This window comes from Astyanax mexicanus, chromosome 11 (genome assembly GCF_023375975.1).
Source record: "Astyanax mexicanus isolate ESR-SI-001 chromosome 11, AstMex3_surface, whole genome shotgun sequence".
NCBI lineage: Eukaryota > Metazoa > Chordata > Actinopteri > Characiformes > Acestrorhamphidae > Astyanax > Astyanax mexicanus.
The window spans coordinates 30,205,693-30,221,619 of record NC_064418.1 but is presented as its reverse complement, the minus strand read 5'-3'; the positions used below and the strand labels follow the sequence as shown (position 1 = coordinate 30,221,619).

General features: G+C 37.0%; 1 protein-coding gene across 2 annotated transcripts in view; it reads right to left on the bottom strand.

Moving 5' to 3' along the window:
• The window catches only part of kalrna (kalirin RhoGEF kinase a), a 320,295-nt gene that overhangs the window by 176,640 nt on the left and 127,728 nt on the right, over positions 1-15,927 (bottom strand). For both annotated transcript variants that reach the window (XM_007253494.4, XM_049485020.1), the window contains exon 3: positions 8,595-8,709. In XM_007253494.4, the coding sequence (XP_007253556.3) occupies positions 8,595-8,709 (115 nt within the window). The remainder of the gene's footprint in view (positions 1-8,594; positions 8,710-15,927) is intronic.

Sequence of the window (15,927 nt, the reverse complement as noted above, 5' to 3'; positions counted from 1 at the left end):
AATCTTGAAGTATTTTCACATTCTTCTCTCCTGAGTACTGATTACCATCACCTGTTCATGATTACTCTGGTTTATATCTATACTTGCTATGTTTGCTCTTACCTTTTGCAAAGTATTGCCAACCTTTTGTTGCTTACTGAACATTTATCTATACTTTGCTATTCTTATGGATGACATTGCTTTATTGTTTTAGTTTTTAAACAAGATTAAACACAGGCTAGTTTGAGTTGAACATAACAGAAAGGTAAGGTTAACAGTGATCCAGTTCTCAGCTTCAAATAACCAAGCCAATGCCAACAATGACAAGGAAAAACACACTCATAGTGAAACAAAGAAAGCTAATACACAGTAATAAAATAGTTACCCTTATATTACACAGAAGTTCTCAGATTTGATCATTGAGTGGTACCAAACATATCCTTTTTAATAACTTTGCAATATAGCACATTCCTTTCCTAATACACCTTCTCAGATCTACCAACAAATGACTCGTCTTATTTTTCATAGGTCCAGAGGCCCCAATTCAACAAAGCTTCTATTTTTAGCCTTTGCTTCCATAGCAGCACAGAGCAATTGGAAGATAAAAATATCAAATAATTGCTCTGCTCCTCTCCTGTCCTGAAGCACATGCTTCACTAGTCCTGGAATTAATACAATGCGGAGAGCTCTGAGCACAATGTGAGGCATCCCAAGACTGTAATGAGACTGCACAAAGGCTGTGCGATCACAAGCAAAATAAAGGCACAATATGAGCCTCTTTCATTTCCCCACGCTCCCTGTTGTCTGTGAGTCACCGGTCCGAGAAACAACAATGGCATAATCTGACAGCGTGCTGCTGCTGCTGCTGAATGTGGAGGAGCTTCCACTGCAATTACCTGTTCTTACATGTTTACAGGGAGTGGGCATGTGCGGGGGCTTTGTTTGGTCAAAATAGTAGCTCATATCTCTAATCGCCTCTTCTCGCTCCATTTGAAGTAAAACACACAACCATACTAATAGGACTTTAACAAAATGTACCCTGGAGTGAAAATTAAATCCATGAAAAAGCATGGTTCAGTTAATATTTGGTGCTCTGAGTGTGTTATACCTTCACTTTTAGGGTTAGGCGATATAAAAATATATAGATTCTTATGCTTGATATGCATATAACAATAAGATGAAAAAACTGTATCAATGTATGTCCGAAACACAGCATGCTGTTTATCGTATTTTTCAGTTTTACTATAAGGCGCACTTCAAATCCTTTAATTTTTCCAAAAATCTACAGTCCCATTGTAATCCAGTGCGCCTTATGTATGATTCTACCAGAATAGTAAAGTGTTATACCAAAAAGTAAAGCGTTATAAGGGTGAGTTTTAAGTAAAGTTTCTCCAGCACTAAGACTGGGTGTAGCAGTATTAGCATTAGCATTAGCTGCTAACCACAGTGCTAACTCTTTCACTGTTCAGAGGCTAGTATATTGGACTGTAGTCTGCATGTTTGCCGGGTAAAATCTACGTGGGACCGCTAGCTTAAAGCACCCTGGATTACCGGAACACTCAGGGTTCCTCAGTATAGCACTATTGGGCATCATTTTTGTCCCACTAGTGCTGTAGTTAGCGGCTTATGCTATTGCTTATGCTGCTGCACCAAGCCTTAATGCTGGAGAAACTCATCCTTAGACAACATATGGGAACTGTTTAGAGGCAGGTATATTGGACTGTAGTCTGCACGTTTGCCGTGTTAAAACAAGCTACATGGGACCGCTAGCTTAAAGCACCCTGAATTACCAGAACACTCAGGGTTCCTCAGTATAATGCTATCTATGCCATTTATGTCCCGCTAGTAATGCAGTTAGCGGCTAATGCTATTGCTTATGCTGCTGCCCCCAGCCTTAATGCTGGAGAAACCTTACTAACAAACTCACCCTTAGACAACATATGGGAAATCTAACGCAGCATGCTGTATACCTTTTTTTCAGTTTTACTATAAGGTGCATTTCAAATCCTTTAATTTTTCCCAAAAATCTACAGTCGCCTTATAGCCCAGCACGCCTTATGTATAATTCTATCAGCGTTATGAGGGTGAGTTTTCAGTGAAGTTTCTTCAGCACTAAGGCAGGGTGCAGCAGTATTAGCATTAGCATTAGCTCCTAACCACAGCGCTAGGTCTTTCTCCATTTAGAAGGAACTATATTGGACTGTAGTCTGTGTGTTTGCCGTGTTAAAACAAGTTATATTGGACTAACCGCTAGCTGATAGCACCCTGAATTACCGAAATACTCAGGGTTCCTCAGGCTAGCACAATTGGGTTGCATTTTTGTCCTGCTATCACTGCAGTTAGCGGCTAATGCTAATGCTGCTGCACCCAGCCTTAGTGCTGGAGAAACTTCACTAACAAACTCACCCTTAGACTACATATATTGGAAATCTAAGCTATTAAATTATCAGTATTTATCCAAAACACAGCATGCTGTATACCGTATATTTCGGACTATAAGGCGCACTTATGGAGCGCCTTATAGTGCAAAAAAATAATTAAACATGAAAAATGTCACTGCATATATAAGTAATACGTATATATTTAAAATAACAACATACTTAATTACAATGTAAATAACACATGATTGTACTTTGTTGAGTGTCATCCCTTCGCAAATCAAACCATTTCCACACAGTTTACCTATGAACGTTCTTTCTTTGAAATTAAATCAGACACAGATGGTAAATTATGTAGATCATTGGTAAATCATTTTCTATATATTGTACAAAGCCTTTTTCTATTACATCGACATTTACTATCTATTGCACAGCACTATTCACTCCTATAATATTACTTAGAGCAAAATAACCCCACAATGTTGATTTATGGAAGAAGGAGACAATGGGGAACAGCGCTTTCCCAGGAATAAGACATAAAAGAAATAATCACAAAACAAATATTTGCATAGAGACTCATGCAAGAGTAGTGTATCCAAAAAGTTCAGATGGTGCCCTTGCTGAGAACAGAGAGCTCTGTATCATAGCCTGCAGTGACACAAGCTCAATACCATAGATTTTTTTTTTTTATTTTGCTTCACACACAGCAAACCAACACCAGGCACTGTTACACAGTGATCTGACACTGATGATGCAACCCGTACTGTCTACTGGAAATCGACTAGGCCATTGTGTGTGTGTGTGTGTGTGTGTGTGTGTGTGTGTGTGTGTGTGCGTGTGCATGTGCATATGCATATGTGAGCCTGCAGATTCTCTTAAATAATATAATCATTTGTATTAAATAAATATTTTTTACATGTTAAATGTATAAAATTGAATTTTCAATAAATGTAGCTATTCATGGAATAATATTTTACTACTGCAATCCTACTTGTTGCTTGGCAACCATGGCCTACAGTTAACGCTGCACTAGATGCACCAACGCTGCACCAACATCTCAAACCAAAACACATGCTTTGTATTCAGCTACTCCTCCCTCCTGTCAGAAGAAAGTGGCTACTAAGCACAGACGAGCACAACAGAGCAGTTAGAGAAGGCACAAATTACAGATTTTACAAGGACATCCTGTTTCAGGTGTTTATCTTTGTGACTAATGCTTTTCCCCATATCCTGTGTACTGCGTCTCATGTGATTCCTGTCTTTAACATTACCTGTCTTTAATATTACCTGTCTCTATCGTTACCACACAGCTCTCCTGCTAAGCTTGGCATCGCTGCCTGTTAGCACTGCAACTATCCTGCTGTAATCATGTGGATTCCAGCTGTTAGCATAGTGGCTATACTGTTCCATCCTTGCAGAGCCTAGTTGCAGTTCCTGTTAACATTGCAGCTATCCTGCTAAATATTTCTTATTCAAGCTTTAATATCTGCTAAATATTTGTTAAACTATTGGTACCGCTGTGTAAAACTAATACTTTCTATTTCCAGTACAACATAAGGAGAGAATACTGTGTAAGAAACACACATAACAGCATGGTCTGAACGCAGGTCTTAAAAGGTCTCCTTCCTCTAAAATCCTCTTTTTCTTGTTCTTAGTGAAATACTATAGGTCTCTCTGAGTTGTATATGGATGCTGCACATGAAACTGTTCCTCAATCTCTATTGTCTGAAGTAGCTAAGGAAATAAATGCCTAAAAAAAGTCGATCAGATAGATGTTGGGTGTCTACCTTGGCTCAAGACCACCCACAAACAGAGCTAAAGCCGGGCTGAAGCAGAACTGACACACACTGTCTTGTTAGTTAAGAAGGAACTTACAGCTCTGTTTATACAGCTAGTTAACGTTAGCTAGCTATCCTGTGTAAGTAACTATAGGTTTAAATCGGATCTCCGGTTGATTCCGTGTTTTACAGACACCTTAAGAATACACTAGGGAAACACAGTTTGACAAAGTGGCTCAGCTTGACAGAACACCGTTCAAAGCGGATGCCGTTCGCATCTGATTATATGATATTAAGCAGATTCTTGGGCTTCGGCTTGGTGAAACTGCCCAAACACCAAACCACCAAGTCTGAGGTAAGAGTTTAGTAGCGTTAGTTTATCTAAAAGAAATGTTATAATTGTTGTGGGGAGAGCTGCATCGCGTGGCCACGGGAAAGAGGAAAATCCACGCCCCCTACGCTCGCACCACGGCATTGATAATGTTTCTTCGAAGTTTAAGGGTTAACTTTTCTTAGCACTCAGTGCTATATCTCTACAGCTAAGTCTGTATCTTTGAAAACATTTAGTCTTTTGAGTTTTAGAGCTGTAAAATTGATTGTGGGGGAAGTCAGCTAGGTGTTCTCTGCTGCAGTGCTGTTAGCCAATCAGAAGCGATAAAATTCTGTCTTTATTCAGAGACCACTAATTTAGTGAACTAAAGCAGGGCTAAATAGAAATAAAAACTTTTACATGGCATTCATTCATACTAGAGACCACAACTAGACATTTTAAAAATAATAAGGAGTTACATTATTATTATTACTACTGTTTATGTGTGTGTGTGTGTGTGTGTGTGTGTGTGTGTATGTGTGTGTATGTGTGTGTTTGCCTTTCATTTGTATTGAGCTTACAGAAGCATTTGAACTCAAGGTTGAGCTCACACACATCAGACTGACTTGTGGAAGGTTATGAAGTCATCTCTGGTTCTCTCTGTCTCTCTTTCTTTATCTCTCTGTCACATTCTCTCTCGCTCTCTCTCTCTCTCTCTCTCATTAAGTTCATCTCTCTCTCTCTCTCTCTCTCTCTCTCTCTCTCTCGCTCTCTCTCTCTCTCTCTCTCATTAAGTACATCTCTCTCTCTCTCTCTCTCTCTCGCTCTCTCTCTCGCTCTCTCTCTCTCTCTCTCTCTCATTAAGTTCATCTGTGTTCAGGGCTCAGCTCACAGGCTTTGATGCTGTGTTCACAGGCCCAGTGCCAGCATTGATCAATGTCCCAGTGATCACAACACCACACACACCAGTCACACGCATGCACATACACATACACTCATGCTTAGACTAGTAATAACCCCCACTCATATGTGTCCCATCTGTACAGAATTGTATATGTAATATATGTAATATTGAATATGCTCTATTTCTAGCTTAAAGGAGAACTCCGCTGTTAAATTGACTTTTGTTGTGGTAAAACATAATAAAGAGTACTAACCTTTGTTGAATAGTCCACCTCCATCCTCCCTCAGCTTTCTGAGATACAGTCATTTTGTGCTTTTTGCCCAGCACTCTTTACAACGGCTGCTTTGGGGCATATTTTGCCCCGATAAATTGCTTTTTACACCGCTATCCAGGCTCAAAGTAGCTCCACACCTCATTGGTAGAATCCGGAGAGCTCTGACATTTAAAATGAGGCATTTAGAACTTTAAAACTGTACAAGAAGCTTATTAAAAAACACTGTTTACATGCCATAGTGCAGGTAAATTTCTGGGCGCCACCATCATTGTACTGATAATGTCATAGACATATATACATAGACTGCCTCCTGGCGTAGCAGGCAGCGCCCGATGCATTTATTTGGGGAAGGTGTTTAATGTCAGGGCTCTCTCGATTCTACCAAGAAGGTGTGGAGCTACTCTGAGCCTTTGGATAACGGTGTAAAACGCGATTTATTGGGGTAAAATATGCCCTTGACACTGGATCTCAAGAAGCTGTAGGAGGATGGAGGTGGGCTATCCAATAAAGGTTATTACTCTTTATCTCTTATGTTTTACTACACCCAAAGTCAATTTAACACTGGAGCTGGCCTTAAATCTCACCATAACCACACACACACACACACGCATACACCCTCCACATCTACACATAGAAACACACATATGATCAGAATTAATTTAATGGCATCGCCACCATGACGTATGACCAGACCCAACAGCTTAAAGGTGAGAAGTTGAACCCAACTCTCAACTGGCAGAGTAACAAACACAAATATACAGGCAAACAAGCACACACACACACACACACACACACACACACACAAACACACACACAGACACAAAATCATGCTGACACACTGACAAAGTGCACTGAAAGCCAACTAAAACATGCATATTTTTGCTGCTGTAACATTCCTACACTGTTTTCCTTCACAAAACAGGCCAGCGTTCGCCTCAGTTATGGCTAATGTAAACACACCACACTACTGACCCTGATCCTAAACTGTAAGCATTGCGTGCCACGCGGCTACAACCTACACTACATCAGCCAGACATGTGATCTGATATGTAGATGGGCTAAAGCAGGCGCGCATGCAGTTGTGTGTGGAAGGACACCAGCTGTCCCGCAGTGCTGGTTGTAAATCACTGGTGAAGCCGGTCTGTGGGGAGCACAGTAATGGTGCTGAAGGGAGGACGGGGTCACCGTGGGCTGTGGGGCGTCCCGTTCACGGGGATTCCACTGAAAGAGCATGTGCTTTCCCAGATCAGTTACCAGCCCCAGAAACAAGGCCATTCTCTTTTACTCTTATTAACAGTTGGCAGAGCCAACATATGGTTCACCAAATCTGCCCCTCACCCCTTCTACTTACACACAGCATCGTTTTTTTTTTGTTTGTTTTTTTCTAAGGGGAAATACCCATGAGCTGCAATAAGAAAAGAATAATAATGAAGGTAAAAATAGAGAGAAGCAAGGACACTGTGTAGAAAAAGCACACGCTTCCTTAACTATAGGATCAAGGACAAGCTCCTCAGTTGCTCTGGTTGCATAGCAGCAGCAGGAAACATTTATTTTATAGAAAAATAAAAAAAACTATTGTAGATTTTGTAAATATGGAGATTTAATTAAGTAAATGTGTAGATATTTGTCTGATGTACAGCTCTGGAAAAAAATGAAGAGACCACTTCAGTTTCTGAATCAGTTTTTTGATTTTGCTATTTATAGGTATATGTTTGAGTAAAATGAACATTGTTGTTTTATTCTATAAACTACCCACAACATTTCTCCCAAATTCCAAACAAAAATATTGTCATTTAAAGCAATTAATGAAAAAGATGCAGAGCTTTCAGACCTCAAATAATGCAAAGAAAACAAGTTCATATTCATTAAGTTTTAAGAGTTCAGAAATCAATATTAGGTTGAATAACCCTGGATTTTAATTACAGTTTTCATGCATCGTGGCATGTTCTCCTTCACCAGTCTTACACACTACTTTTGGATAACTTTAATCCACTTATAGTGTAAAAATTCAAGCAGTTCAGCTTGGTTTGATGGCTTGTGATCATCCATCTTCCTCTTGATTATATTCGAGAGGTTTTCAATTTGGTAAAATCAAAGAAACTCAGCATTTTTAAGTGGTCTTTTATTTTTTTCAGAGATGTATATAGCAGTACTGTAAGCATGATGATGTATTGCTTTTTTCATTCTTTTTATATATTTAGAACAATAAAGACAGTCTGGGTTTAAAAACACCACACTACCTGCAACCAGTCTTGTCATGTAAACTATTAATTAAAAATCAATGTGTTTTTGAGAGTCAAAAGATAAAATTGCAATATTTTCATAAATCTATATTTTATAACTCTCAAATGAGTGTGCATTTATTTGTTGTCCATGGAGGAGGCATGTTTTAAACCATGTGTTCAAATTTCTAGTGTGACAGAGAATTCATTGATATAGCTTATATGTGTTTATAAACACAGTGATTATACGCATGATGTGTAATATGATATGAATTACATTTGTTTCTCAGAAAGACATCTGCTTAGTATGTGTCTAGTATAATACACAGTGTCACATGATCACTTTTCAAAATGTCCAAAGACTAGGCACTTTAATTTTCTTGTGTTTATCTATTAATTCATCAAACCCTTGAAAAGAGGTATGGCAAAGTAAGTTAAATAAGAATATATGAGAGTGAGCATGGTCAAAGCACAAAATATCTGTGTCAGTTTCACTAATTATACAATCTAAAAATGAGTTTAAATCCTGCATAAACACTTAGACCAAGCAAAAAAGCAAGTCAATTTAATACAAAACAATTTTCTCCACCTGGTCTTTAATTTCATGGTTATTTTATCCCTCACTGAACTACTAACTAAGCAAAAACCGACAAACAACATCTCTCCAAGATTCATAAACTAATCCAGTATGATTTTGTGTAATCTAACAGGACATGGTAATTTTTATAGTGGGCTGTGTTGCTGCTGACCTGGGCACAGTCGACAGGTACGTTACAAGTTTCCTCAGGTCCTCCTGCTTTATTCTGTCGTGGTTACTTCTAGCTGGAAACGTCAGAATCGGCCCTCCTCTCTTATCACGGCCACCTGAAACAAGAAACACAAAACACACTTTCTTAACCTGCTTTAAATGATGAAGTTTCCATTGATTAGAATGACACAAAAAATAGCTTCAGTTTATCAGACACAGGATTAAGACATACAGCTCTGGAAAAAAACATTAAGAGTGCACTTCAGTTTCTGAATCAGTTTCTCTAATTTGGCTATTTATAGGTATAGTAGAGGTATAGTATAGGTATAGTAGTATAGGTAGAGTAAAATGAACATTGTTGTTTTATTCTATAAACTACGGACAACATTTCTCCCAAATTCCAAATAAAAATATTGTTATTTAGAGCATTTATTTGCTGAAAATGAGCAATTTGGAAATAACAAAAAAGATGCAAAGCTTTCAGACCTCAAATAATGCAAAGAAAACAAGTTAATATTCATAAAGTTGTAAGAGTTCAGAAATCAGTATTTGGTGGAATAACCCTGTTTTTTAAGAACTTGGCATGTTCTCCTCCTCCACCAGTCCTACACACTACTTTTGGACAACTTTATGCCTTTACTCCTGGTGCAGAAATTCTGGTGATCCTCCATCTTCCTTTCTTTTTTTAACTAGTGTAAACAGAACGGTTTTAAAAATACACATCTATCTATCTCAATTGTACTTGTAATTGGTGGTGTTCCATATACACATTCTAACCATTTGTTCCCTTAGCTCTGAATTACTGGGCAAAGCATAAAACACTGGTGTGATATTTGCACAAACAACACAGGAACGAACTGCCATGCTGTTCCTAGAGCTGTTAACTCCTGTCTGATGATACGTGTCGGCTTCATCCATGAATACTAATTCACAAGATGACTTAGACACAGGTGCTTTTCCTGATCAACTCGTTTTTACTGGATATTTTCTTTTACTAGCTACTGCAGACAATGGAGGTTGAGGAAGAGTTTCATGCATATACACAGAGGTGGAAAAAATACTGAAAATGTACCTTTACTTTGCTAAAATTCTACTCAAGTAAAAGTAAAAGTACCCATCTAAAAAGCTACTCGAGTAAAAGTAAAAAGAACTCAATTTAAAATGTACTTGGAGTAAAAGTTACAAAGTTACTTTTAATTATTTGATGTAAAGAAATAAAAACAAATCATAAATTATTTTTTTAATGAACTATTGTTTCACATAATAATTTGGACCTTTCAGGCAGTATTTGTTCAGACCACCCCATAAAACATAAGTGGTATAGGTTTCTATGATCCATTTTTTTCTTTACTGTTAAAAGGTTATGGTCATATATGTACCTATAAACCGTGTTTTTATAGTTTTACAGGTCATTGCTTTGCTTTAACTGCTATTAACATGTTTTTTTTTTTTTTTTACATTTAAGCAGATTGTTTAATGATAAAAATACTTACCACCACATGCTTTCACAGGTTTGTATTGTATTTTACATCATTGTATTGCATGAGGACGTTATTGCCTTGTTATTCCAGGCGTGAGCATCCATGCACCGGCGCATCTGCGCCAATTATTTTTCTTTTTTTTTAATTCAGACAATTGTTTTTTTCCCAGCATTTTATTTTTTTACTCAGTAATGGGGAGTTTTCCAATGTAGCGAAGTAAATTACTAGTGTCAAAATGTAATTGAGTAAAAGTAAAATTACCTAATTAAAAAAATCACAAATTACTCATAAAATCTACTCAATTACATTAATTTGAGTAAACGTAATTCATTACTTTTCACCTCTGCATATACATATACATTTCATGCATGCAAATACAACTCAGAGAGACCTATTGTATTTCACAAAGAACAAAAAAAGTGGATTTTAGCGGAAGGACACTTTTAGCATGGGCTTTCTGTGGGTCTGTAACAACTGGTTTGAAGACCCCTTGGCTACTGAAAGTAACTGTAAACCTACAAGGGAAACTTCACGATAGTTTTTTTTTTTAATACAACAGTGATTGGGTGTAGGTGGGCCTAATAAACTGGCTCACACAATCTCCCTCAAATCCTCATAATGGACTTAACTTCTATTCCCATTCTGATTAGATAACCTCTGTCACACTCTCACATTAGTCATGGGTCTGCTGTTATTAATTGGAATCCTTCTGTCTAACGAACAGGAACACCTCGTCTGTCTCCGTCTGTCTTTCATCATTCATTTAAATTACTGTACGTTCCAAAGTCACTCCGTTAATTAGCTCATAACTCAAACTGCTTTCTTATATTTCTTGTTTTGCAGTCTGGTGTGAAGGAGTGGGGGGATGGGTTTCTTCCTCTGAGTGTTGGTTCCTCTCAAGGTTTCTTCCTCCTCCTCCTCCTCCTCCTCTGAGGGTTGTTCCTTGACACTGTAGCCTTTGGCTTCCTCACTAGAGGCCTGGATGCAGATTTGTGTAAAGCTGCTTTATGACAACACCCGTCGTGAAAACTGCTATATAAACACACGTGAACTAAACTGAACTGAACTGGACTGGACTGCATGAGTTTAATCAGACATTTACACATAGCAGCCCAGAATCATTTAAATGTTGTGTTAATCTGAAGTGCAATGGACATATCATTAAATATCAGATTAAAATGAAGATTAAATCTGAATAAAATCTAAATCTTAAATCATAAATCAGTCCATGTTTAGCAAGGTTAAACAAATTGTGTCATTTTTATTCTAAGAATACAGTATTTACACCTGTATTGGATGAACCCAATAACTGTAGAAAACATGAACACAGAGTTTTCCTGTGTTTCCTTTGTGTTCCCTCTCCCAGTGCATGCTAAAGAACTTAAAGCAAAGCAGATCTGTCCACAAAAGTGCAGTTTAGTTATTTTATTATGAAGCATATTTACATTTTCATTATTAATTATTATATTTTTCACACTATAAGGTGCACCTAAAATCCTTTAATTTTCCCAAAAATCAACAGAGCGCCTTATAATCCTGTGCGTCTTATGTATGAATTTTACCAGTTAGGTTGTAAGAAGCAGTAAAGCCACTACGCTGAAGTAAAGACTTATACAGGAGTTTCAGTGAAGTTTCTCCAGCACCAAGGCTGGAGCAATATTAGCATTAGCTGCTAACTGCAGCACTAGCTCTTTCACTGTTCAGAGGAGATGTAGATGTTAAAACAAGCTAAATGGGATGAACCACTAGCTGATAGAGTAGTGTAGCACTGTCGGGCAGCATTTACTAGCGCAAAATGTGGCTAACTGTGCTAACATATTTAAAAAAATTAAGGCTTACTGTAAATAAAAAATGGAAGCACTTTACTCACCCAAATAGGAGAGAAATCTGTGTACATTAACATCCAGCGCTCATTAGAGTTTGAAAGAAAACATACTTTCAAGACGACCAATGCTCTTATCACCATATGAAAACCTTGTAATGGTAGTTTCACTTTCTATTTATCATTATGTTTACACAATTTTCACAATATGTAGATTTCCTTTTGTATCGTCTAAACATTTTAATGACGAATTGTTAATAGAAGTGCATAAAAAGTATTATCATATTAACACACATCTAATAACTAAGGGTGTTTAATTTTTTTTTTATACTACGATAGAAGATATGAAATATACAGTCACATATATGTTCACAATATACTGCAGGGACAAAAATATTGGGACATCTGCTGATTCATTGTTTCTTTCAAAATCAAGGGTTGGTTTGACCTGCATTTGTTGGAGTAATTGCCTCTACCAGATTTTGGAAAATTTGATGTGAGGATTTGACTGTACTTAGCCAAAAGAACAATGGTTGGGTCAACATGTTGAACGATCGCCACCCCAAATTATCCCCATCTTCAAAAGGAAAAAGGTGTAAGGTGACAGAAAACAGGAAATGAGTCAAAAAGAATTGAGATAAAATGTAGGATTTATTTATTTCTTTTTTTTTTTTTTTTTACTTTTTTTTCCCAATGTGTACCAGTGGGCAAAGAAAAAGAGTGTGCAAAATTAAATTTAAAATTTAAAGAACATTTTAGTTTGCGCTTGTGAATCAACCACTAACACAGGAAACATTTCTATTGCTTGACGAAACAGCATCACACTGTCAGTAAAACATTGTTTAAGCTATTAGAGAAATTCAATCATCCTTAACTTTATTCCTTTTGAAAAACAGTTCACTGCTCGTTTAAATTTTTTTACCAGTAACAGTAACCACTGTACCCATTTCCTATACAATGCAAAGAACAGCTTAAACACACAGAATATGGTCATATTTGTTATTTTTTTTTGCTGACATCAAGTTCACACAAGTTTTACAACAAGTCTTTAACTGTTTTATAAGTTGCTAAAAACTTCTTACCAGTTTTCTTCTCCCAACTTCTTAAACTTCTTCTCAGCTATAATATGATGTATAAAAGAAAGTGGAAAAGAAATGTAGGGCTGCTAAAAAAAATAGTGGAATATGTGCACCTGCTTCTACACTGCATATAAACATCACTAATTGGCTCGATTGGGACTTGATCGGGTCATTATTCTGCTACTTGGCCAAAACTGTATTCTGTGCTGTGTGCTAGAGTCATTATATTAGTATATAGAGTTGTGTTAGTCATTTTTTTACATCAAAGTGTGAGTCGTCTTATTAATTTTTTAATGATGGTGGCATGAAGATTGTAACTGCAATATATAATTGCTCATTGCAGCAACCAGCATGATAGTTTTTCCACCACACTCTTTCTCATGAATGCAGTGTTTCAAATACATTATGCAGGATGAGTTACAGTTTGTGTGCTCGTTAGTACTGTGACTCAGAGTGAGTGGTTAAAACAAAATGCTCATGTGAAAAAAAAGCATATTTCTAGCCCACATAAAAAAACACAAAAGTAGGGGCTCTGAGTGGTCTAGCAGGGTAAGCATCCAGGTCATGCAGCTTGCCATCGGCTACCGGAGCCCTGAGAGAGCACATTCTAGATGACATTCTATTCCCACATCACTATTAAGGGTGATGTCGATCAGCACTCTGTGAGCTGATGTATCGGAACCGAGTCGCTTTTTGAATGTATAGACTTTAAATATATTCACACCTAAGATATATTTTCAAAAATGGTTAGATTAGAGTGTTTATTAGTTAAAAGCATAAGAATATTGATGATAGTTCATTACATGGCTTATTATTACTTCGACAAAATACATGGAGAGCATCAGGCTGACGTATTTTTCTTGATAATATAATCACACCTCTAGGATACATGTAGATTACTAAAAACCTGACACTCAGAGCAGCCCATGCCTTTCAGTATTTTGATCAGGACACACAATATACAAACTATATACAAAAATGTAAACTTTTAAGTCTAAATAAATAAAAATGTTTAGTGCAAAATAAATAAAATAATGTTAAATGTGCATGTAAAATAAAAACTATATAAAGTAGTGTGCAGCATACCTAGCTTTAGTTTGAGTAAAGCAGGTAGTTTCACACTTTTTCTGTGGACACTTTTGAGTCATTTACTGATATAATTTGGTTTAAAACATCATATGACATTAAATATGTTTGAAGCACTAAAGGTAAATAATATTGGTTGGGGAAGAAGATCTCACTTTTTTAGGTGTTTTTCTCAAAGGGTTTCTTGTAGTTTTAGCTTTACCACACTTGGATGTCATCGCTATTTTTAGAAAGAGTAAGTTCCGCCCTTTATAACCATATATGGACTAGGAAGTATTTAATTAAATAGAATTTGAGTACAAACCAGCTCTAGAGTACTAAAGTCATGGCAAAACACACACACACATACACACACACAAACAGAATATTTTCAAATTCTAACAATGGTTAGGACGTAAATCTAAGACTGTAAGAAGCAAGCTCCGAGAAAAGTTATGGAACCACGTCTGAAGGCCAAATTGCATATCAGGTTGCACTGGACTCCAGTTGGCTCCAGTATATTGCGTATAAATCTCACCTCATTCTTATATTTCAGCATTCTGACAGTACCTTGCTCTGGCATTCCTCTCTTTAATGTCCTTCCATCCATTTCCTGCTTACTGGGCATTATCCCCTTAAACTATGAGGGTCTGTATGTGGGCCAAAACCTCTGTACCTCACTGCCTTAACCTACAAACAGTACAGCTGTAGTTTGAGGGGTACATTTCTGAACTGTCTTCATATGTTCTGATCCCAAAATCTCAGGCTGGCCCTGAAATAAGCAGTTCATCACTCCAGTCACTCACACTTTCATCAGCTGGTACAGTACAGTTTATACACACTCAGTATTAATATAATAATAGCATGGAAATACTGGGCTTTTTCAGTGATTTCTTTCAACTCTTCTTTTTCTGGGGTCTGAATGAAATGAGTGCACAGTATACATATTTAATAAAAAAATCAATCTTATGGACCAGAATTTGTCACTCAAACATTTTCTGTATGTATTGGCTGGAGCTTCAGCACTCCAGCATAGAGGTCCATACTCTACACATTTATTGCCAATATTTTTTTTTATAGCAATTAAACAAGCCAGGCTGATTTTGCTATTTATAGGTATATGTTTGAGTAAAATGGACACTGTAATTTTATTCTATAAACTACAGACAACATTTTTTTGAGTTCAGAAATCAATTTTTTTAAATCACAGTTTTCATGCATCTTGGCATGTTCTCCTCCACCAGTCTTACACACTGCTTTTGGATAACTTTATGCCACTCCTGGTGCAAAAATTCAATCAGTTCAGCTTGGTTTGATGGCTTGTGATCATCCATCTTCTTCTTATATTATATTCCAGAGGTTTTTAATTTGGTCAAATCAAAGAAACTGCAGTTCATCTGATAGCATATGTTGCATTTCATATGTTTTTGAGCAGCCTGATTTATATAGAGATAAATATAAACAAAGTCTGCCTCGGAATTCTGTTTTTGGACTTCAGACCACGGAGATCCACATAAACACAACAGCCAGTGGAAATGGAGGAGCTACTGAGCGTGATGCCATGTGACCGAGAACGCCAAAAAACTCACTGGTCCTCCTGTTTTTTCAATTGCAGTCCGGACGCATAAGTTTTATCACTGAGTGGAAGTGTGAAATATTGTTCACAGACGTCCTCCTGAGAAACTAGTCCTGTCCTGATAGGGACATGCAATTTGAGACATGCAATTACACTTACCCTATTACATGTGTATGTACACTCATTCTATTACACACAAGTCAAAACTGACGATGACACACAATTTGGTAACTTGTAATAAATCTGTACCGATGTGTTCTAAACCAGTAGTTACATTGTTATTATAATAATATAATAATAATAATAATAAT